The sequence below is a fragment of the Stenella coeruleoalba genome (assembly GCF_951394435.1).
Source record: "Stenella coeruleoalba genome assembly, chromosome: 12".
In the NCBI taxonomy this organism is placed as follows: Eukaryota; Metazoa; Chordata; class Mammalia; order Artiodactyla; family Delphinidae; genus Stenella; species Stenella coeruleoalba.
Genome location: NC_137158.1, coordinates 8,450,392 through 8,476,108, shown reverse-complemented (window position 1 = coordinate 8,476,108; position 25,717 = coordinate 8,450,392). Strand labels below are relative to the sequence as shown.

General features: G+C 38.8%; 1 protein-coding gene across 1 annotated transcript in view; it reads right to left on the bottom strand.

Annotated features, from left to right (window-relative positions):
- Nucleotides 1–25,717, bottom strand: part of COL19A1 (collagen type XIX alpha 1 chain) — a 363,495-nt gene that overhangs the window by 243,917 nt on the left and 93,861 nt on the right. Inside the window, exons 11-12 of the mRNA XM_079939273.1 lie at nt 22,233–22,277; nt 19,587–19,631 (exon numbers count right to left, since the gene is read on the bottom strand). Coding sequence (XP_079795399.1) covers nt 19,587–19,631; nt 22,233–22,277 — 90 coding nt within the window. The remainder of the gene's footprint in view (nt 1–19,586; nt 19,632–22,232; nt 22,278–25,717) is intronic.

Here is a 25,717-nt window from a genome sequence, read left to right as displayed (position 1 = left end):
GAACACGGGTTCGTGCCCTGGTCCGGGAAGATCCCACATGCCGCAGAGCGGCTGGGCCTGTGAGCCATGGCCGCTGGGCCTGCGCGTCCGGAGCCTGTGCTCTGCAACGGGAGAGGCCACGAGCAGTGAGAGGCCCGCATACCGCAAAAAAAAAAAAAAAAAAAAAATCCCCAATTCTTATTGCTTTTATAACTTACATTCAATATTAATAGAATATTTCCTATTTACCTTTCTAGATGTTTATGGCTAAGATAAAGAAAATCTATTGTTCAATACATCTCTGATATCTAACCCAATTCCTCAAATCTCTTAGAAATTGAAAATTTTTTCCTAGCAAAGTCGCTTAGGCTTTCTACCTATGCAATCCAATAAAAAGGTATAGGTTTACCTCTTTTTTCCAATTCATACAAGTTATTTAATTTTCTTATGATGCAATGGTGATGGCAATTTTACCTCCTTAAGTCTTAATTTTGCTTATTTAACAATTTCTAACATAGTTTTGCCTTTTTTAAGAATAATATTTGTGGTTGGATTTTAGTAAAAATATTCCACCAGTTCCTGTTTTCCTTGGAGATTTGATTATGAATGATCATTGCATTATCGTGTATTATCAAAAGCTTCTGCATCTATCTATATGATCACAAAAATTTTACACTTCACATGGTTGATGTCATGTAGTATGCTGATAAAATCCCTTAACTTGAATCATCCTTAACTTCCTAGTATTGAACTTCCTTTTGCTGAACTGTTGAATTCTATTTGCTAATATTTTATTTTTTAAATATATCTATATTCATAAACAAAATTCGGTTACAGTTTTCTTTTTGTTTTTTATTAGACCTGGCATTAAAGTTGTGCTGACATCTTAGAAGCTGTCCATCTTTTTTCTTTCTTTTTTTTTGCAGTACGCGGGCCTCTCACTGCTGTGGCCTCTCCCGTTGTGGAGCACAGGCTCCAGACGCGCAGGCTCAGCAGCCATGGCTCACGGGCCCAGCCGCTCTGCAGCATGTGAGATCTTCCCGGACCGGGGCACGAACCAGTGTCCCCTGCATCGGCAAGCGGACTCTCAACCACTGCGCCACCAGGGAAGCCCCCTGTCCATCTTTTCTTTGGTCTAAAATACTTTAAACAACATGAGCTAGGTACACCCTGCTGAGAAACTACTTAGTCCTTCTCCTTTTTTCGGTGGTAGACCTTGAATCATCTCTTCAATTTCTTCCACATAATTAGTGAAGTCATATTTTCCAACGATTCTTTGTCTATTTTTTACATTTTTGGGAGGAAATCATCTATCTTTCTAGGTCATCAAAATCCTTTCTTTAGAATCACACATAGTAGTCTCTCGGAATCTTTTAGCCCACACACTATCTGTGGTCAAATTTATGTTTATAAATTTCTTTCTTCTTTCCAATTTGTCTCATTTCTGATTTTTATTTTCTGTTTCCTTAACTGAATTTTATTTATTTTATTGGCCATTTTATTAAACCAGATTTTGGATTTGTTTATCCTTTTAACAATTTTTTTAAAAAATTCTGTTGGAATGAAATTCTGCCATTTGCAGCAGTGGGGACCGTCTTAGAGGATATTATACTTAGTGAAATAAGTCAGAGAAAGACAAATACTTTATGGTATCACTTATATGTGGAATCTAAAATATAATGTAAATGAATGTATACAGCAAAACAGAAGACTAACAGACATAGAGAGCAAACTAGTGGTTACCAGTGGGGAGAGGGCAGGGGGGAGGGGCCAGTTAGGCGTATGGGACTAAGAGATAAAAATTACTATGTATAAATTAGATAAGCAACAATGATATATAGCACAGGGAATTATAGCCATTGTCCTGTAATGACTTTTAATGGCATATAACCTGTAAAAATACTGAACCAATAGGCTGTACACCTAAAACTAATGTAATATTGTAAGTCAACTATACATCAATAAAAAAATTCTGTTTATTTTATGATTATACTTATTAATTCTCTTCTACTATTTTATTTTGGTTTATTTGTTGCTCTATTATTGTATGAGATAAAAACTTATTCCCTTTCTTTTTATATTTTCTCCTTTATACTTAAACATGTTTTGCACTGTATATTTTCACCCACAGTATAGCTTTTTCATGCTCCATTTATTTTGATATAAAGTATTTTCTTGTTCATTAATTTCTGTGAATTCCCCTTTTATTTACTCTTTGGCTCAAGGGTTATATTTAGGAGTATTTTTCTTCATTTCTTGATTTCTTTATTATTGTTTATATCCAGGAATGTGTCTTGCAAGAGGTCTGCTTTTTAAACTTGTTTTCCCAAGGAATCATAATTTTTTCTAAATATTCTATGAACATACAAAATAACTGTCTATTGGATAACTGATCCTCCCCCTCTGTCTCTCTGCCTGTCTCTGTCTCTGTCTCTCACTCTTTCTTTATAGACACCAGCAATCAACCTAAGTGAATGAGATACAGCATAACCTGCAGGTGCCAGCTCAAATGAGACCTGAAATTTCTTCCTCTTCTTCTTCTCAAGAACCAGAAGAGGGAATGGCAGCATTAAGGCCTGCTGCTGACACACACACTGATCAGAGGTAACACACACAGAATCCCTGAGAATTCTTGTGACAACTTGCGGAGGGAGATTACAAGAAAAGACTCAACATCTGGCTAGTAATTATTGGAATTCAGATCAGTAAATTGGGTTCTTCTATAAATACGACCGTTTTTTTTAATTTGCTACCACATAAAGCCAGGAATTCACCCCTTAGACGTTATGATCAAATTCTAAATCTCATTTGACTCACAAAAGAGGTGGCTCTATCTCACGCTCTTTTCTTTCTTTGATTGAATAAAGGATAAACTAATTCAGATTAAGGAGCCTTAGGACAGCAACTAGCAGAATAAACCAAGACTACAGCTCAAATCCATTTTCCCTCTTGGGCTAAAATTTTCAGTTTCTATAAACCGCAAGAATAAAGAAAATAGAGAGCTTCAGAAATGCCTAGTAAATGCCAAGCAAAAGGCAGAACTAAAGTCTTATTTAAGCCAGCCTGAGTCTTTCATAGGAACACTGGCTTTCAGATGGGTTTTCTTGTGGGATGACTCTTCCAGAATATCAAGGTTCTCTACCTTACTGACTGCTTGCTTGGGGGTCAGGTGGTGCCCCTACCAGGGGAGAGCGAGCTGAACTGGCTGCTCAGAGGGCACCTCTTGATATTCCTTCCTCGCAATTCTCCTGAAGGGTGCTCTGCCTGAAGCTGTACTTTAGTCAGTTTTTTGAAAGTTCTTTCCTTCTTTTTCCCCCTGGTGGTCCCTGCTTTTCATTTTGTTGTACAATACACTCCGTCTGGTTCCCCGTACAGCTCATACTTGTCTTACTCTGTGCCTTTGTAAGTGGACTATTCCATTTGCCTCTCCCTTGTTCTGGAGAACTCCTACCTATGCTTCAAAACTCACTAAGGAGCCCTTTCCCAGCTCACTTCCCTCTGCCAGGCAGAGTTTTCAATGCCTCCTCTTCCTTCCCATGGCACCCTTTACAAACCATCCAACACCTCACGCATGCTGTCTGAAAGAATGTTTTCTCTTTCATCTCTGTTACACTAGCGCTGCACAGTGTCTGGTACAGAGTAGATAGTAAATGATCAAGTAAATGGATGCCTGAACAAGCGTGTTCTAAAACCTAGCACGTGTTCAGAAGGAAACTTCAGTATCAAGCTGGGTTCTAGTTGGCATCAAACTGCTTTGAAAATAAATTCAAGGCTTTTTATTTCATTGATTCTAGTTAACTACCCTTGAGACAAAGACAGACGTTAAGATAGGAGAGGACAGATTAAGCACAGATAACTAAGAGCTCATGGAAATTAGCCACTCACGTGAATTTCTGAGAATCTCGGAGAAGAAAAGGCCTAGATCCAACAATGTTTCCTCATTTAAAGAATACACATGAGTAATGAGTAAGCTGAATATCGATCCTTGGCAAAATTCTACAATCAGTTATTAAGCAAATTGGTTTTATGCCCTTTGTAAAGAAAAAGATGATTATCAAGAAGGTACCTCATGTCAAAAACCAAAAATCATTCAAATGTTATGAGATTGGTTTATTTCATGCAGTAAGACATTTAACAAAATTTCTTAGCATGTGTTAGATAAATGTGGGTTAAACTGCAGTGAAGTAAGTGGTTAAATATGCTAATTTTATATCCATTCATGTTTAGTCATCATAGAAAGATTTCTCCAAGGGTGTGCCACAGAGCTGTGCCCTAGGCCTTGTCTTATTCAATATTTATATCAGTTACTCAAAGACTCAGAATTTATGTATACAAAATTTGTGGCCGTTAGAAAGCTAAAAAGTGACTGTCGTAATAGATGTCAGAATCAAGGGTTAAAGTTTCCAAGTAGAAACACTAGGGGAAAACCCCACAATAAAAGTTGGCACGTATAAATGTCAATGCTTACATTCTGATTCAAGGAAACAACTGCCTGACAATAGTACAGACCTATCATATTTTGAGATTCATTCTAGCTCTGAACATTTGTGCTTCCAGAGGTAATCTAGCCTCGCCCTCTCCTTTTACAGATGGAGATTCCGAAACAGCCATGCAATCAGCTAAGCTGGAGCCAGGATTAGGGCTCAGCCCCACTAAACCCCCTTCACTCTATTATATCGCCTGCATTATCCACTCCTCAAACGCACCAGAAGATCTTGCCCACTTGTGAGCATCCCACTAACAGCACCCTGATACGCTGGCGCGTCACAAGATGAAGTCTGTGAGGACCAGCAGGGGCCTCTGCATCCACGAGGCACAACAGAAACACCTGAGATCCTAGCGTGCAAATGTTCAGGAGAAGACATCTGCCACTGTCATTGCTCCAAAAGCCTGTCAGTCACTTGAAGAAGGAACAAGCCGAGAAAGTATTCTTCCCAAGGCGATAAACTGGTCAAAATAACAGGGAATAGATTTTGACTTAAAACGAAGAACTTAGAATTGTCTGTTATTAGCATTAGTGAGCAGACCCTGGAAGCTGTCAAAATCCAAATAACAGATGTGGGTCAGCGGAGATGACCTCCTGAGTTCCCTCTAAAAGGAAGAGGCCTTGGTTTGACCTCTGTCTCCTGGGTGCTCCTGTGTGACTGAGCCCTCGATTTTCACCAGGACGTCAACGCCATGAATCATCTGTACGCACAAGTAAACCTTAAGTGGGAGAAAGGACCACTGCCAGTGGTCCTGGAACACGGACAGCAGGTGACGCCATCTGCGTCACCACACTCCACCCCAGGGCGGGACAAGTGCGCGGACTTAAAGTAACATTCCACAAAACGTTTGCCCAAAGCGTTTGTGCTTTACCATTTTGTCATTATTTTTGATCTCATGGTATGATGACCTCATGATCAGCGGGACACAGAGAACATCACGGAAGAATGCAGAAAAGACGAAGCCAATATTAACTGCTTTCTGTGTCTTGCCTCGTTCCTCCTCTGTTGCTATTAGAACAGGTGGTGGGAGTTACTTTTATGGCTTAAAGAAGATTGTGAAGATTAGCAAGCAAAATAAGGCCCCAAAATAAATTCTTTAAGATATTAAACTAAGAAGCAATAGACGATCCTAAGTCCAGACAGTAACTTGTCACACAGGCGGTTGTTTGTACAATGTCCACTAGGACAGCAGCTGCATCACACCTCTGCTTTCTGAGCAGTGGAATTTTGCTATGTAAGTCTGGCGGGACACTTGTTCAGCAAAGACTATACAGTGAATTGCTTTTACATTGACTGTGAAGGAAGCTCACATGCCACTGGGCTCTAAATAAAAATGATGCACCTGTCATCTAATATTTGGTGACCATGAATTAATGATTCCCCTACCATCTGGAATCACCTCCAACAAAGAGATGCGGTTATGTGAGGTGTATTTATTAACTGAGATCTAGTGAAAACAGTGAGATATAATGAATATTTGATGATTATATGAAGAAGAAGCAATTGCCAGATACATTTTTAAGTCCATTTATTTTTGTAATTTTTAAAAACCACATCTTTTCATTACACTAAAATCTCTGTCACCAAACGTGAGGGTTGCCTTTACCTTCCTCTTAATTTAAAACTCAGTCTGATTCAGGAATGCTCTCATGTGAGAGGGGAACTGCATAACAGATCTCTTCCTTGTTACTGAGTCCACAAAATACTCAAGTCACCTGTTCAGGAATTTTTATGTTTATATTAAAATTTATCTTTCCTCCTCAGAGCTACCTGAAATAAAAATGGAAGGAAAGTAACTAGAAAAGGGAACTAGGCTTGGATGGGATGAAAGCAAAAGAGCTGGGAAAGAAAGCCGGAGGGGCGGCAGGATTACCAAGAGGCTGTGGAAAAAGGAGCCCGGGGAAAGTGGAGAAGACTAAGTCTATAGCAGAGGGTGACCCTGAGCAAGGCGGAGGGGACTAAAGCACAGGAGTGGGCACCCGAGACAGCGCCGGAGACTGGAATGAAGAAAGAGGGTAACTGGAATAAAGGTCAAAATAAGAGCAGAATTCAGACAAACTGTAAACCACCCTTTGAGAATACTCAGCCCCTACTAAAGAGAAAGCTATCCACAGTCAAGTTGTCTTAACAATCATGTGAATGAGGGTCGTGACTCTTCTACTTATCTCTCATTATGTGCCCCGAATTTCCATATTTCTTTGTCCTTAAATTACATAAAATAGTTACTGAATAAATTTCCATGCAAAACCAACCTAAGGTTACTGCTGTCAATAGTTCCAAAAATTCCACTGTAATTGCAACTAAAAATTATGACAGAAGACTCAATAGATGCCCCTTCACACTACCACAAAGTTAAAAAGACACTGTGTAATATCTGGTATTAAAAGAACTGTATTATTTTGTTTTTTAGAGTAAGGAACTGAATAGTGGCTTGCCAAAGGCAAGGTCCTTCACAAGTAATGAAAAATGGAACTATGTTAACCGATTATTACTTCTCTGCACATTTTAGTATACTATTAAATATAGTTTACTATTAAATATATGTTTTATATATTGTCTTTTTTGAAACAAAACTTATTTTTTAAAATTTATTTTATTGAAGTATAGTTGATTTACAGTGTTGTGTTAGCTTCTGGTGTGCAGCAAATTGATTCAGTTATATACATATACACACACATTCTTTTTTCATATTCTTTTCCCTTATGGTTTATCACAGGATACTGACTACAGTTCGCTGTGCTATACAGTAGGAGCTTGTTGTTTATCTATTCTATATATTACAGTTTGCATCTGCTAATCCCAAACTCCCAATCTATACCTCCCCCTACCCCCCGACTTGGCAACCACAAGTCTGTTCTCTACATCTGTGAGTCTGTTCCTATTTCATAGATAAGTTCATTTGTGTCATATTTTAGATTCCACATATAAGTGATATCTTTTAAAGACAAATATCATATGAAACAGAATTTCAAGGATCATACATGTGAAACTAATTTTGATCTCTCACTCCACCTCACAAATTCAATAGCCGGAATCTGAAAAAACAGGGTTGATACTGAGTTGAATAAATCAAAATAACAATTATCGAATACTTCAGAAGGTTGAAAAGAAACACTAAGCCTTGTCTACACTAATCTCCTTCGGCATTGAATTAATCAATTGAATTCTTCTATGTGCTCGGCATTATGTTGGTTTTCTGAGATAAAGACGTAAACAGATACGGTCCCTGCTCTTATGAAGCTACTGTTCTACTGGGGGAAATAGAAAAAAAAAAAGTCAGTAAATTTATAATTATAAATTGTGATAAGTTGTATAAAGGTGAAGTGTAGTATTAAAGGTACAATGAGAAATTAAACAAAAGGAACTGAATTTGATTGGAGTATCAAGAAAGCCTCCCCTGAGAAAACGACTTTGAAGATGTAGATAGAGGTTAACCAACGGAAGGGAAAGAGTGTTCCAAACAGAACCAACGGACAGTTCCGAGGCAGAAGACAGGCTGGCGAGTTCAGGGAACTGTGGCAGGAGCAGAAGTACAGAAGGGGAGTGAATGAGAGATGAGAGGCAACTACAGGGACTGGGGATTTTCACTTAATGGGAAGCAGCTAAATATTTCAAGCACAAAGAGCCCATGAGTAGTTTTGTAAAGATTCATCTCTATAATTGGAGGATGGATGAGAGAAGAGAGAGAGTGAAAACAGGAAGATTAGGCAGGAGTTGATAATAAATGATTACAGCTTGGTGGTATTGGGGGCTATGGAGAGAAACAGATAGATGCAAACTATAATTTGGAAGTAAAACTGACACTGGCCGGAAATTTCAGAACACTGTTAAATAATAATGGTGATACCTTTGTCTTGTTCTTGATTTTAATGGGAATTTCTTAAATATTACATTATCATTGGCATAAGTCTGACATTCCTTAGGAAATGTTAGACATTTGCAGCTCTCTGCGTGAGCTTGGTCTGTACTATTCTTTGGGGGTCTATCTTTTTTTTTTTTTGGCTGCATTGGGTCTTATTTTCGGCATGTGGACTTCTTTTTTTTTTTTGCGGCACGCGGGCCTCTCACAGTTGTGGCCTTGGCCTCTGTCGTTGCGGAGCACAGGCTCCGGACGCGCAGGCCCAGTGGCCATGGCCCACGGGCCCAGCCGCTCTGTGGCACGTGGGATCCCCCCAGACAAGGGAACAAACCCATGTCCCCTGCATCGGCAGGAGGACTCTCAACCACTGCGCCACCAGGGAAGCCCTGGGGTTCTATCTTAATCAAGAAGGTTTTGCTCTCAAGGACTCAAGCTTGCTTTGGACGTTGGCGCATTAAAGTTTCTTCTTCTACAATCCACACCCCTTGGCTACGGCTGTGCCCCCTCACCCCTCACAGATGGTTCTTGAGAGGGTTCTCTGCATGCTCTCTTTACTTGTCCGTCACTCTTCAGCATACTGCACTTGATGTCTACCCTTATTATTCCACCAAAATGACCTTTGCCAAAGTCACCAGTGACCCATGGCAACAATTTTACTTGCTCATCTAGGGAGGCAGTGAGTTAGGGCTCTGGTGTTCCTTCTTAATTTTTCACCTTCTGCCCCTGTTTCCTCATCTACAGAGTGGGGATAATAACAGCAGAGAGATGCTGGGAGGATTAAATGAGGTAATTCATATGAAGCTCATAGAAGAAAAATGGCTGAGCATAGTAAACGTTCAACAAATATTAGCTACCGATATTGCGATCCCATTTGACTGCTAAGCGCATTTTGAACTTGTAAACACTCACTTTCTTCTGCTTGGCAACACATTCTACTGGTTTTCGCTGCACTTCTCCAGATGCATCTTCTCTATGTTCTTCTTCTTCCTCTACTCAACTTCTGAATGTTGAAGCTCCTCAGCTCACAGGCCCAGGCCTTCTCCAACTTCCAACCCCTCTCCTTATGCAGTCTCGCCCACTCCCATTGCAATGTGCTGACCACCCATCACTTGTAACTGGAGTACAGACTTTTTTTTCTGAACTCCAGGCTCAGACCTCATTAGATGCCTCACACAACCTCAAACTCATGGTATAAGCCCCTACCCAAATTTGTTCCTCTTCCAATGTACAATGGCCAGAATGTGACAGTTATCTCTTATCACCACCTTCTCTCTTACACCTACATCACTAAACTCAGTTGGTGCTATCTCCAAGTTATATGTGAAATCTATCCACTTTTCTCCACCTCCAGGAAAATTACAAGCTGCAATCATCTCTTGCTTGACTACTGCACAGCCTCCTAGTAGGCACCCTACAGCAAGACGTGACACATGAAGAGAGCTAAAGTAATTGGAACAAAGAAGCCAGAATGCACATTTCCTATGACACCGTCATATATAGCCCATTGCTTTCAATGGAAAAACTAGCAGAATTAATAAAATTAGGATCTAGATTCAAGAAAAGAATTGGGTAAAGTGACTAGATACTAAATAGAGATACAAAAATCAAGAGCTTTCCCATATATCAGCAATACTCACAGACTTACGGCTGCTTTTTTTTTTCTCACCCTCGTACCCCTTCTTATAAATCCCATGCACTCTCTGTAAGTCAGCTGAGTTGGCCGCAGGGCTTTCCAGACTCAGGTGATGGAACCAGAGGTGAGTCAACTAGATTCTCTGTACTCGGAATGTGGGTATGACACCTGGTGATGGCAGTGTGTTATTGGCATTGGGATTATGAAGGTGTGCAAGCTCGGGACAAGGCTGCCACTCTGGTGTGGCCTCCTAATACTAAGTTTACCAATGAGCAAGCAGAGTCAGGATGTCACACAAGAGAACAGAGCGGTTTCACAGAAAAGAGAGATCGTGTGGCCAGAGAAGAAAAGAGAGGATGCAGAGGCGTCTTAGTTCCTGAGTCCACTCCTCTGAGGCTCAGCCACACTCTGCTCTATCCCAAGGCAATGTGTAGAGTTAACATAAAACCAACTGGTAGTTATACCAACAGTAATATTGGTATTTTGGAACTAGGAGAACTAAACTAAATTCATAAAGAAGACAAAAATAAAAGCAAACGGGGCTTCCCTGGTGGAGCAATGGTTGAGTCCGCCTGCCGATGCAGGGGACGCGGGTTCATGCCCCAGTCCGGGAAGATCCCACATGCCGCGGAGCGGCTGGGCCCGTGAGCCATGGCCGCTGAGCCTGCGCGTCCGGAGCCTGTGCTCCGCAACGGGAGAGGTCACAGCAGTGAGAAGCCCGCGTACCGCAAAAATAAATAAATAAATAAATAAAAGCAAACACTTTTTCAACATCTTACTCTATGCCAGGCACTTGTTTGGATCCTTTGATGACAACATCATTTAAGTTTGACACAAACCCAATAAAATCAGTATCATTATTATTCTCGGTTCAAGGATGAGGAAATCAAAGAGTGGGTAACCATCCAAATTTAAACATGTAGCAAGTAGCACTATAAGTGGGTAAAAGTATGCAAGAAAACATTTTAAAAGAAGAGTAATGAAAAAGTGTTCCCAGTGCTAGATGTTAAAATGTATTATAAGAGCTAAAATAATTAAAATAATGTGGCAGCAATATAGTAATCAATAGACAGAATACATACCCCTAAAATAATCTTGGTTATAAGAATTAGTATATGATAAAGAAAGCATCATGAACAAATGTGTAAGGAAATTATTATCAGACACGGTTTTGAAGGAAAAGTCAAGTTTCATCTTCATCTCATAACATCATCAAAATACATTTAGGTGGAAGAAAGGGTTACAATGTGTAAAAGCAAAACTAGAAGAAAATGTGAGTGAATATTTAACTGATTTCTTGAAAGCACAGGATATCAAAATACAGAAGGAATTAAGGAAATCATTAAAGAAACACCAACTGTCAACAAAGAAATTTAGAATTTCTGTATATCAATTCACAGTAAACATTAAAGACAAACCTTAAGATGAAAATAATATTTATAATACCTATGACAGAATTGTGTGTATAAGTGTTTAATGTGATATAGTTAAAGAAATACAAGAAATAAAATTTTAAAGGGAAATAATGTTTATTGATTAAAAATTGTAAACATTTGAAAAACTTAATACTTAAAGCTAGTGAGGGTGGAATAAGGATGCAACCACTACTTACGAATGTGTAAACTGATTGAAAAAAAACTTTGGAGAAAGTAATTTGAGTATATGTATCAAGAATCTTAAAACTTTCAATACTCATCAACCCAATAATTTTAATTCCAGAAATCTAGTTTAAAGGAAGAACAAGAGATATATTTAAAGATGCTTATCAAAGTATGCTGAGTCTGCATTACATGTACTAGCTAAAACATTTAAAACAACCGAAACAAAAAAGAAACAAAAACAAATAAGAAGGACTTAAATTTCCAACAAGGGAATGGTCAAATAAAATATATATCCATACAGTGAAATATTAAGCAATTATTAAAATAATACTTTAAAAGACTAATATTCATGAAATAGTACAGCCCTTGATGGTTATTCTCCTTTTTCATGTCTCTTTTTTTTGACATTTCACTTTTTCTATAACCACTATTAAAAGATGTAGCAACATATTTGACATAATCTAGAGTTATTCACTAGCCCCGTAAAGAATGAAGAAAATGACACACAATCAGTGAAGACTAACGTTAAGCCTCCAGCCTGGCTGTGGGATTACCATTACACTTCCCCACTGCCTGCTACCATGGCTAATTGAAAGTTGGCATGGCTGCTCCCATACCAATTGGCATTGGCCACAGATAAATTGCTGTGTATTTTGAAATCATAGTTATTATTCTACTCCATCTGTTCTCTTCATTTTTCAAGTCAACTGTCAAATTAAACAAGTAAGCCCTTCCTAAAAGTTGCAGAAGTGTTACATGTTACCAGGGTAAATGAAACAATTGTCCAATATGCTGATGTTCAGCAAACTCTACAAGGGGAACCAAGAGAGAATTCACAGGAAGTGAGGTGACATGTCAACAGTTGTTTTAAAGTGATGATGGGAAACTGCTATATTTATAATAACAGTATTTAACATTCTTGCATTCATTCTGAATGCTAAGCATAATTGCCCAGAAAGCTTTAATAGTGAAGTCCTAAAAATACATTTCAACTCTGACCTGCTTTTCCCAGTTGTTCTGGTCTCAGTATTACTTTAGCTAAAATTAATAAGCACATGGGACTATGTAAAAGTACTAAGTCATTCCTTGGTTTAGCTATTTGACACCTTGTATCTCTCCCTTCCCATTCTAATTGAGAATTTCATCTTTCTATAATATTTTCCTATTACACACAAAGCATCTCTACCATTTCAAATATGGAAATATCTTTTGACCCAGTCTCTGAGTCCCACTATGTAAACATAACTTTAATGATTACTATGCAAGTCATGGGAGAAGAAGGGGAATGAAGTCGCTAAATTATTCACCCTCTTTGCTCTGAAGTAGAGTTCAACTGTTATACTAAAATAAGGAAATTTTATCTCATTTGTGTTCAATTTATTACAAAAATGGCCCCATTTTTCACCCCTCTATGTAGCCATACCCCTTGCAATGAGACTTTGTCGCTATCAAGAGGTGGCATTTGTTTTCCCGCCCCTTGAATCAGGGCTCGGTTTGGGACTTGCTTTGGCCAACACAATGTGGCAGAGTTGATGGCATGCTGGCTCTGAACCAGGGGCCTGGAGAGGCCTTATGTGCTTCTGCCTGCTCTCTTTGGACCCCTGCCATTACCTTGAGAACAGGGCCATCGTTGGAGGATGGGAGACCACCTGAGTAGACATGCTGTCCATCAGAGCCCGACCTAGACCAGCCACCCTCAGCCAACCCATCAGCTGAGCACAGATACACAGCAAACCTAGACAAGACCAGCTGGGAGCACAGTCACTGAGCTAATAAGCCCAGTCTAAACTGCTAAACCACAGGAGAACAAGCTAGACAAATGAATGTGTTAAGTCACTGAAGTTTAGGGTGATTTGTTACACGCCAGTAGCTAACTAATATATCCTCTCGTCTTTTGCTTACTTATTTAGAAGTAAAATTAGGAAGTAATACTAGGCAAATAAAAAATTAGACATAGTAATTATATCAAATCTATTTTCCTCAAAATATCAATATTTACATTTTGGCTGTTGGGGATATTAACATTTACTGAGTTAGTTACTTTTAGTTACTAGGCACTTGTTTTACTCCTACAAAAATCCCATAATGGGGCTTCCCTGGTGGCACAGTGGTTGAGAGTCCTCCTGCCGATGCAAGGGACACGGGTTCGTGCCCCGGTCTGGGAAGATCCCACATGCCGCGGAGCGGCTGGGCCCATGAGCCATGGCCGCTGAGCCTGCGCGTCCGGAGCCTGTGCTCCGCAACGGGAGAGGCCACAGTGGTGAGAGGCCCGCGTGCCGCAAAAAAAAACAAAACAAAACAAAACAAAAATCCCATAAGTATGAATTATCTTTATCTTATAGAAAAGGAGAGTGAGGTCAAGACAGCAAGGAACATGTCCAGGTTCACACAGCTGGCGTGGCAGAGCTGGATTAGAACACGGGACACGGGAATGTGAATCCACTTATCCTACGATAGGCCACCATCAGTTCCACAATGAACTGTTAAGTCTAGGCTCTCCCTGGCGTGGTTCTCCAGAAACTAGGAATGCGTGTTCCCTGCCAAATGACCAAGATGCTACCCCAGAAGGTTCTGAAGAATAACTTATGCATATTATAGAGGCATACTCACTTATGCTTTTTCTCATTCTCCAACAAAACTTTAAATGGCAAAAATACCACAGCTATGCCTTCAAATTCTCAACTCAAGTTCTATGTGCAATTACCATAACAACAATTGGATGGAATATTGACTAACGAAAAGTGAAAATATCTTCCAGTGTAAAAGGTCTTGATTTATTTGAAGGCAGAATTGTTGTTTCTAGTAGCACATGATTACTATTGATTGCCTTATTGACTATAATCTCATGATATTTAATGCTAGAAGGCAAAAGGCCACACATCATTCATAAAATCAACACTAAGCCTAAATGTATTTATTTTATTGAATAAAATGTATATTTTATTCAATTTATTTTTATTGAATTTATAAAATTCAATGAGAATTTTAGTTATGTCATCTGAAAATTAAGAAATACAAATGATCGTATGCATGCCTTAATTATAAATAACCGAGACAGTTTTGGATTAGTAAAGCGTACTTGTACTTAACCATACATTAGAATAGACATTTTAATAATTCTATTCATTTGAATATCACATTTTCTACAAAATTATATTACAGATTATACTACCTTATATTGCAGTAATACAATACAGTAATACGTGGTTAAATAAATCAACTAAATAGGCATCAGTTAGGTGTTTTTCCAGTGGATTCTGTCAGGTAAAGTATTTGCAACAGCTATAAAACCAGAGTAATCAATATTTAAATATAATTTTCTGATTTAAATAAATATATGGCATTTCAGGACCTAGACAACACTCTGGTAAGAAGACAATAAAAATCACAAGTCACTGGAAATTTATAGCAACCAGTTTTCCAAAGTTTTCAGAGATAAATTAAAGCAGGAATCATATGCATTTGTTAGTGTTATGGTTATGGTTATTGTTATTAGTTTAACTCAGGGTGAAAGAAAAGATCATTGATCAAGATGATGATGAAAGTAGGTAATGCCTGTAAGTCAGAAACTGTTGAAACATGAACACTCTAGGCTATAGAACACGTGAACTGTTGCACACTGTCCACATCTCGTGGAGCCACATGGTTCATGACAAAAAGCAATTTGGTTGTTCTCTTTTCTTTTCATTAAACTTAAGAGATCTTGAAGAGACCAGATAATCTCAATATCAAATGGAAAAGTTTCACAGTTGCTGAAACATCTTAGATTCCTGTAAAGATTTGCTGCCATGTGTGCCCATATTATCTTAAATGTCACTCTTGAATGAACCAAAATCGACAACAGTTTAGCTAGAAAATGTCAGGAACACTGTGGCGAGAGTAACAGTTGCCACTGGATGTTTCTCTCTCACAAGTAAATGATATGTTAACAGTAAAGTGCAGCAGAATCAAGTTTAATGCTAAAGAAATTAGTTTTTAAACTTTACGTCAGTTAGGGTTTGATTGACAACATACAAGAATGAGAATTTTAAAAGCAAACTAAATTACATGATCTGAAGCAATTACTTAAAATATTGAATTCTATTATGAAGCAGATGTTTACATTTGCTTTTCTATTTGCTCCTTTTCATAAACGCAACCGAGTAATACTCCTATTTTCACAAAGATCTAAAGTAAAGATCTGGGCTCAGCATTTAGGAATGGTGATCACTTCATTGAACCCCTGCCAGATGGCCTTTTTCTAAAGTCATATTCAGAGCCTAGCTCTTGCATCTACCTTGGTTGTATAACAAGAGTTGGTTTGGCTATGTCATTATGAGGAAGGCTGACAGTGGGGATAACTGTCATCAAGAGTGGACTCTTGGAGCCTGTGCTCTGCAACGGGAGAGGCCACAACAGTGAGAGGCCCGCGTACCGCAAAAAAAAAAAAAAAGAAAAAAGAGTGGACTCTTCACCAGTCAGAATGGCCATCATTAAAAAATCTACAAATAATAAATGCTGAAGAGGGTGTGGAGAAAAGGGAACCCTCCTACACTGTTGGTGGGAATGTAAATTGGTGCAGCCACTAGGGAAAACATAATGGAGGTTCCTCGAAAAATTAAACATATAACTACCCTATGATCCAGCAATCCCACTCCTGGGCGTATATCTGGACAAAACTATAATTTTAAAAGATACATGCACCCCTATGTTCACAGCATCACTATTTACAACAGCCAAGACATGGAAGCAACCTAAATGTCCATCAACAGATGAATGGATAAATAAGATGTGGTACATATATACAATGGAATACTACTCAGCCATAAAAAAGAATGAAATAATGCCATTTGCAGCAACATGGATGGGCCTAGAGATTATCATACTAAGTGAAGTAAGTCAGACAGAGAAAGACAAATATCATGTATCACTTATATGTGGAATCTAAAATATGACAGAAATGAACTTATCTACAAAACAGAAACCGACTCACAAACGTAGAGAACAGATTTGTGGTTGCCAAGGTTGGGGAGAGGGATGGAGTAGGAGTTTGGGGTTAGCAAATGCAAACTGTTATATATAGGATGGATAAACAACAAGGTCCCACTGTACAGCACAGGGAACTACATTCAACATCCTGTAATCAACCATAATGGAAAAGAATATGAAAACGATTGTACATATATGTATAATTGAATCACTTTGCTATACAGCAAAAACTAACACAACATTGTAAATTGACTCTACTTCCATAAAATAAATTTTTAAAAAAAGAAGAGCAAACTCTTCATTTTGTTTACTGCTAGTAGTAGCCATATAACATCTATAGTAATACTGAAGGAACCTAAGGAAAATCCCCCAAAGAAGGGATGTTTAAGACCACTCCTATAGAAACAGAGAAATCAGAATGTAGACCTCAGCTGGGGGTCTATTCCTCAGCCAGAATACAGACATCCCCTCTCCTGCCTCATGGGCTACGCTGTCAGGGATCCAGGGATCCCTGAATGATGCTCCAGCCAGTAACAGGTCAGTGGGGTGAGGTCGTTCCTAAGCTCAACCAGAACATGGCAAACCTGAAGACAGCTGTCCTCTGGGAGAGTCTTGCCAGCATCAGAAACTAATCTTTGAGAGAAAGAACCACCCCTTCAAATACTTTTCCCTTTAGGACTGACTTGGCTGAACTGTGTTTGCTTAGGTAATGAGGCGTGAGTTCCTGCCCTGTAATAAGTTGCTGTAGACAGACTCAGGAACATGCTTTCAGATGAGGTCCGCTATACTTGCTCTAGTTCCATGGGTTCTTTTCTGGAATGAGGGCAGCATCTTCAATACACTGAGGAGCCCCGTGATAGTCCAGCTTGGGTCAAGCTGGCCTGAAAGCTAGTTTTCTAGCCATAAAGAGAAGCAGCAGATTTCTCTACGTGGTTTATACTGGATTACAGAAATATCATCTGAAAACCATCATATGGTATTTTCTCTTTGACAGTTGATAAACTTCCTTTTTTGGTCAGTAGCCACGTGGCTTTGGTAGATATGATCTCTGAACAACAGCAACTTCCTGAATTATTTCATTTTGCAACTCGTGAATTTTGTCATTTATAAGAGTCAAATTTTAAACACAGTAGAGGCCACATTAAGGTAATTAAAGAAGAAAGGTGAGCCTTATTTTCACTATATATTCAGTTTTCCACAAAGAATTGAAATTCAAATGAGATTGTCTTTATATAGAAAACAAATTGTGTTGCAAACAGTCCAAGAATCTCATTCTGGTGTCACACAGAGATGAGTGCCTCACATATTTTTCTTGTTTAATCTAGAAACAAAAAGTTTCTAATCTAGAAACGAATACTTGGATATCAACTATTTATCTTATGGAAAAATACGTGTGGTCATGTATCATAATACACAGCATGTAACACTGAAGAAACTCAGACATCCCATATATGGTAAATAAAAATCAAAGCAGAACATATTTTTAACATAAGCGTTGTTATGTGAATCTTACATTTGACTATAAACCATTTAAGCTGTAATTCTCATTCAAGACATTGTCTTTTCTACTTGGGGCTTTATTTCTTCCTGATAACCATATTCTCCATAAATATTTTCACCTCTCGGTGACAGGGACTATTTGAAGGCAACAGTCAACAGATATGAGGAATTAGAAGGGAAATCTTTGAAGCCAGATATACTGAATGTTTTTTAATACCTCATAGCCTGTGAGAATCTATTTATTACTAAGCAATACCAACCATATATCTAAAATACCAAAATAGCCACTAAGATTCTAGTGAGATGGCAACTTTAAATTACAGAGAATATATCTGTTTTCCTTGCTTATTCTTACTTGTTCCTACAGGTAAAGTCCCATTAATAAAGCAGGACTATGTAAAGCATTTATTTAAAGCCATGGTCTTGCAACGATGGTTATTCTAAAGCAAAAATATTCAAGAGCTTCCTAAGAAGGAGGATCCACTTAAAAAACAGTCATCTCTCAATGGACTTCTCTTCAATTATACGATAATTACATGGCTATCCTTCCTTCCCCCTCACTGTTCTGTGAGGAAAAGTAATTAGCAAGTAGCTTACAACATGTGTAATTTGTCTTATAATAATAATAGATGCTCATTCTGTCTATAAATACTTACTGAAGAAGCAAAAATCTGACAACGGCTCAGCAAACTCAACACAGGCCACACAGGAGAGATGATCTCCTCTGGCTGCCCAACTACATGGCAGGTTATGAAACAACGGAATGGTGCTGTTTTTGTTCTATTTGAAAATAAAACTAGACACATGAAATGCAGAAGGATGCAGGTGATTGTGTGAAGGGAAATTCTAGATGACTAAGACAGTTCTGTCCTCTACACTTTGAGTACAAAGCTGTGAATGTGTGAAACGACTGCTTGAATGGAGGGGTTAACAGCTTCTCTCAGCTGCAACCTGCAGCCCTCTCCACATGGCTTTCTTTACCTCTGAGTCTGGTAACCAGTAACCTGGCGGGGTTTAAGGCGTTCCCTATAACCCAGTCTGGAATATTGCACAATCCTTACGGTTTTCCTAAATGTTGCCCCTGCCTTTTAAACATTCCCTTTATTCAACTCTTCCACACTATTCTATTTTGAATGTGCCATCCCTTTTCTGTTGGACCTTGACTATTACAATTAGTTCTACTTATTTATTTCCTCAGGAAAAACTCCACTGATAAACTAGGTGTACATATAAACAATGCATTTATTTAGACTTGGACATTTCATGAGCACATCAATGACGTTGCAGCACAAAAATATAATGCTTAATAAATGTCTGAATTATTTATGATTTAACTAGAAATATGTAGAAATAACTACCACCTAAACAAGTGTAGAAAGATTTATGACAGTCATCGATATGGTAAGTCTACCATAAGTGAAGCACATATTTTAAATTATTTCTATAAAATCATTGAATTGCTTTTATGGAAAGCACAAAAACAAGTTAAATATTCTAGTTCAAAATATTTTCAAGAACACAATTTAGTTTTACAAATGAGTATGAAAAGTGATCTTTACCTTTCCACCAATTTCTCCTTTGCTACCTTCGAAGCCTTGCTCTCCCTGTAGAAGAGGAATGTGACGTGTATAATAACGGGCACTACTTTTAACACAAGTAATAATAATAATCGTAGTTTCTAATATTGAAAAATCAATAATTGTATATATTAAAACCATTTCTGAAATGTAAGCTCGAAGCCAATATTAACTTATACAAAATTTAAACATTTCTAAACACTGAAGGAATAATTTTCTAGGGTAAAACCTATATAGCTTCACTACTTGCAATGCAATTTAATCTCCATAGACCGGAAGTTCTGCAACCAAAGTACCTTTCTCATAGGTGTTTTGAGAACTGAATGCATCAAATAGCGTGCCTGGCACAGACTCATTCAGCCATTACTGTTGTTATTACTACCACTATTTATTCCACCAGATCCAGGAGAAACATCCTTCTCAAGCTGACTTCCACGGAAGACCGTCCCAGGGACAGGTGTGTGATGAACGAGGCCAGGGTTCGGGCTCTGGCTCTGACACCGGCGCCAGGCTCTTTCCCACCCAGATGGCCCGCCTCTCCAGCACAGAACGGGTGTGGGCTCTCACTTATCATGTTGTTTCTGAGAGGTATAAACCCCCTGTTCTTCAAGTAAAACCTCTCTGATCTGACAAGCTTATTTTCCCACTTAACTCTGCACAGATATTTAGAGTACTGATGTTTCATTCATACGATCAACAAATATTCATTGAACGGCAAATATACATCAGGCACTCACAACAGCGTAGCCGGCAAGGGAATGCTGGGGGTGGGTCATACCCACCCCTCCACCCACAGGAAGCGGTCAGTAAACCGAGACGAGGGATGGAGGGTTTCTTATCTCCAGTTTTTATCTGCAGTGCTTCAAACAAGGTGACACTTAATGTAATTAAAATTTGTATGTAAGAAAAGGAATGCCTGCTTTTTTACTATGTGTATATTATACATGTACTCATACACCCGATGACACATACACACACACCCGATTAAGTCATTACTTCTGGGGCTTCTGGTGGCGCAGTGGTTACGAATCTGCCTGCCAATGCAGGGGACACGGGTTCGAGCCCTGGCCAGGGAAGATCCCACATGCCGCGGAGCAACTAAGCCCATGCATCATAACTGCTGAGCCTGCGCTCTACAGCCCGTGCTCCGCAACAAGAGAAGTCACTGCAATGAGAAGCTCACGCACTGCAATGAAGAGTAGCCCCCGCTCGCTGCAGCTAGAGAAAGCCCACGCGCAGCAACGAAGACCCAACGCAGCCAAAATAAAATAAATTAAATTTAAAATAATAATAATAATTACTTCTGCTTTATCTACCTTCAAAAAAGGTACAGGAAAGAAAGTAAGTTAGTATTTGGGTATATTTGCCACTGAATGTGTGGTCTATCTTTTTCCTACCACTTTTCCTAAAATATAGATTTTAACTTGATCTCTTAATTCAAGCTGACACAAAGCTGCTGAACACCGCAGTACATCGGCCACAATGCCAGCATGAGGCAGCCACCATAAACCGCTGCTGGAAGGTCCTAAACTGTTTCCCAGAAGATAAATCTACACATCCCTTGGCTGGCAACTCGACTCACAGATGCAGCACCCGCTGTATCAATGGGTTTTGTCTAGAACTGCTGTGAAGAAGTGCAGAAGCTTGCCATTTCATCACTGCCAGTTCAATCTTAGTATCTTCATCAAGTAAGTAAAGGAAGATTTTTCAAAAGCTGTAACTACAAATACGCGCATATCTTTTTAACGGTAATTTTTAGCTACAGAGCAAAACCTAGATGTGACAGTAACTTCTGACTTCCTGTTGCTAAGATCTGTAAAACTTCTCCAGAGCATAGAAATGATATGCTTGGCTTTGGTGGGCATCTAATATCGCACCAATAATGCTCTCCCCTGTGGCGGGATTATCTGGGTGGCGTCATGACAGCTGGCGCCGCCTGAAGGGGCTCCCCATCCCTTCAGGAAACTGGAATAAACCAGTCTCTGTGTTTCCAATAATGCTGGTCACCTACAATCATATTTCTTCCCAGGAGGAAAAATCAGCCCGTGGACAATAAAGGGGTGAAATGAAGTTTACCTTGGTAAGGAGAAAGATTCTAGGCCCAGAAAGAAGCATCCTAGCCAATGCAAAAATCCCTACTGATTATGAATTTATCATTCTGAAAGAATTTTTTGAAGAGATTCGTTGTAGCATCTTTGTAAGATTTAATGTTTTATATCATTGCAACCATTATGTTTAGCTCAATCTGGGAAATACGAAAAGGAAAAGAAGTAATCACACACTGTCAAAGGTAATAAAGCCTGTTCCAGTCTTCATTTTAGACTCAACAGTGAAAACATTCCCAGAGCAGCTGTGCTCACTCCCCGGGCCCCCATGAAGCATCATTGCCCACTTCTCCAGAGAAGCATGTGGCTAAACCTCTCCGATAAAGCCCCCTCCTAAAGTAGGTCCTTTGAGAAGGGATCGCTTCCATGGGCTCTCTTTGGAAAGGAAGTTCAAGTGCTGGTTGACTCAGGGAATTCAATTTCATCAAACACATTTTCTAAATCTTCACTATATTTATGTACACATTCAACTTTCAAGATGTTAAAGTTCTTAACTAATATGAAACATTAAAAATCTCTTTACCTTTTGACCAGGTAAGCCTGGAGCTCCATGTAAACCATTTTCACCCTAAAAGAAATACACAGAATAAATTTTGTTAGCCACAAAAAACAAGTGAATAAAGAAATTTTTGTGTTTTTTTAACAACTTGTTCTAGGCTGGGAAAAAAGGCAGCCTAATGCTGAACGTGTATCAAGTACAGGGGTACAGGGGGCTTCGCACCCATCCTTCATCTCCCAACTCCAGGACTGGTACTTGCATTCAGAAAATAAGAAAACAGAGGCTCTGAGCGGTTTGGTAGCATGCTCACAGTCACCAACTAGGAGCATCCCCTAAGATTTGAATGGAGGTCTCTCAGACTGCACAGCCCATGCTTTCCCACGTGCCACTTAGTGCCCTTCATCTTATTTTCTCTCTTTTAAACCTCTGGGCGTAATATTAAAATGTGACACAGGCTGTCTATGAGCCAGGCACTGTTCTCACAACAAATCTATCAGGTAGATACAACTATTATGACCATCTTCTTACAGATGATTACACAATCGGAATATAGACCTGGAATTCAAGTTCACCTACTTCATCTCTGCACACCTAATCACCCACCTGCACTGTCTCATGGAAAAGATTTCATTCTGGCTTGTAAGTGACCTCTTATCTAAAAACTATATATATATATTTTTTTTATTTATATAAAATATTTTTATATATATAAAGCATATCTACTTTCTTTCTCATTCCCGTTGATTGCCTTTAGATCAGTTTTGAAGACGTGCCCAATGCCGTTCTACTTGAAACAGTTACTTGGGACAATTTTGAGTTCTTTCCATCCATCTGGTTCCTGTGTTGGGTACAAAGGTTTTCAGCAGATGCCTATCAGTTTCCATTGCTGGAATTCATGGGCCATCTCTTTGAAAAGTCTGGTTTGCAAATGGCACACAAGCTAGAACAAGATACTCCTGGGAGGATGTGCACATTCCCAGTGGAGCCTCAGGAATTCTGCTGCTTCAAGGATGTGACTTGGGCTCCCAAATTTCCAGGTTTAGAAAGCTCAAAATAAACTAACAATTCTACTGACCCGCTTTATTTCTAGCAAACATTTATGAAACAACAGCTTGTTTTTAAAGTGTTATCTAAAATGAAGTTAGATACCACTTCTTAGAGTTTTAAAAATAAAATTCAAATATATGAAGAAAAAATCATATCTTCAAATTTTAAAATAGCAATAATATGTTCTGTTTAAGCCTAAAGAGATCGTTATCGTTTCATCAATTAATACATTTTTGGAAAGGCTTAGTCATTTTTGCCAGCAGTGTACTGCTATATACACAACATATTTTAAAGACTAAGGCTTTTCTTTGACTAGATTAAATTATCTGTGCTGCACAGTGTAACTGCTATCATCACAGAATATACCAAACACTAAAGGCAAAACTTTGTGGCCAAGTGTTGAGGCATCAGTAAAATACAGTGTACTTATCTATGTAATAAATATATTTCTATCATTTAAAAAGTTGCTATAGTTCTAGACCTGAGGCATCCCACAAATATATTAGAAACTTCCCATTTCACTTAATAAAGTGAAAGTCAAAGCACATTAAGTTTTTGACACCAGGGAACATTCTATGGAAACTGCGCTGTTACTCATCACAGAAGTATGTCCACTTGTCCATGAGGAGCAGAATTATTTTCACTGGTTCGTCCAATATAATGTTTTACACCATATTACAAGTTACACACAATAACAATATATGGTTTGTAATCCAGTAAGGTACATTGACACAGTCTACACTGCCAAAAATACTTTTTGGAAAAAGGAAAGCAATGTCAGTAGCTCCTTCCCTTTTTCTTTGCTCACAGCTCACTCCTATGTGTCATGTGCTCCAAAGACTGGCACCTAAAGGGCCACCTCTGGCACATGTCAGGTTAGGGTCACACCCAGATGCACTGTCAACTGGGTACCATTCTTCCTTGACAGGAAGAATGTTTCTCTCTTTAATGGACACTGGTTTTACGATTGTTGCAATTAAAATGTTTTCCTATGGCCAGTGTTAATCGGTCTCTGCTCTTTCCTGACCCAAAATTTGTTTGTAAACATAATTCTAAGCTCCATGGATAACCCAATGGACACCACTGATTACTCTTCCAGGGAATGAGTTGGCTTCACGTGACACAACAACATATGAAAGATTCTGAGATACTGGGAAACTTCTGAAGCTTAAAGTCTGTAACTTTGGTATTCAGAAACCAATTTATTTTCTTCTCACAGATTTTCTCAAAGTTACCAGGGATGTCTGACATAGAAACTCATAATCATGTAAAATCATTTGTCATTTTTCCAGTCCGAAGGATGACTTAGCATATTCGTTTCTGACTATATCTCAAAAAAAAAAAAAAAAAAAAAAACAAACTACTAAGTACCATAACAACTAAAGAAGAATCTAGTCTTAAAGAGCAAAATTTTGTTTAACAGATTAACAGACTATGTTTCTCCTGTCAGGACTTTATCTAAAACCTAATTTATGTCAACAGAATGAGCCCTTCTTTACTCTGAATCACAGTTTCAAAGCTCTGGTGCCCATGCAGCTTGGGGTCAAATTGAATTCTATCCAACAAATAAATGCCTGCCTAAAATTACTGGATGAGCAGACATTAGCTGTTTTTTCTAAACTCTCGGTATCCCTCGGTGCTCCCAGTCTCAGCACAGGAGGAAATAAGAAGCCTCTTTTTTGGTTTCCCATCAATACTTTAGCCCATTATTGAAAGAAAATTATAATCAATGTTTCCTGTATCTACTATAACTTTCAAAATTTGTTTCTCCGGCATATACTTTCCATTACAGGTTTTTCCATCAAAGGGCCTGCGTCCCTTTCGCATTACAGATCGAAGCTCCAGATGGGCACTGTATGAATACGTGTAATATAAAGCAGGGCAACATCTAACACTGCTGCTGATAGCGTCGACGCCATGGCAGTAGTGTGATACAGAGCGCGTCTTCAACTTCACAGAGTAACCTGAAAAGCCCTTTCCAGAATTCAAAGTAACCTCTTTGGAAAGCTTTTGGAAAAAAACTTAAGTGTGATTTAGAAGCAGCTGGTGGCTTTCTGAAAAGCTGATCAAAGGATTCATTTTACCTCCTTTTTATCACTGCTCATTTCCCGGAAGTAAGCACAGCTAGGCATACAAGATAAATTATTAGTTTTCCTGATTTCTTTGACATTGGAATCAATGTCTTTTCTTATGCAGGAAATACATGCTGTCTGAAAGACATTTAATAAAGAATCACACTCCCTAGGGCTGTAGTTTGCAAACCTAGTACCAAGGAGACCAAGCAAAGAAAGGCAGATTAAGCAGGTAAATGAAAATTCCCTTATAACTAGACCCAAGCCTGGAAAATAGAAAGTTATATACTATGTTTTGGCGATTTTTTTCTTTTAAAAGTTAGGCATTCAGACTTTGATTAAAAAGTCTGAGATCCTGGGGCTTCCCTGGTGGCACAGTGGTTGGGAGTC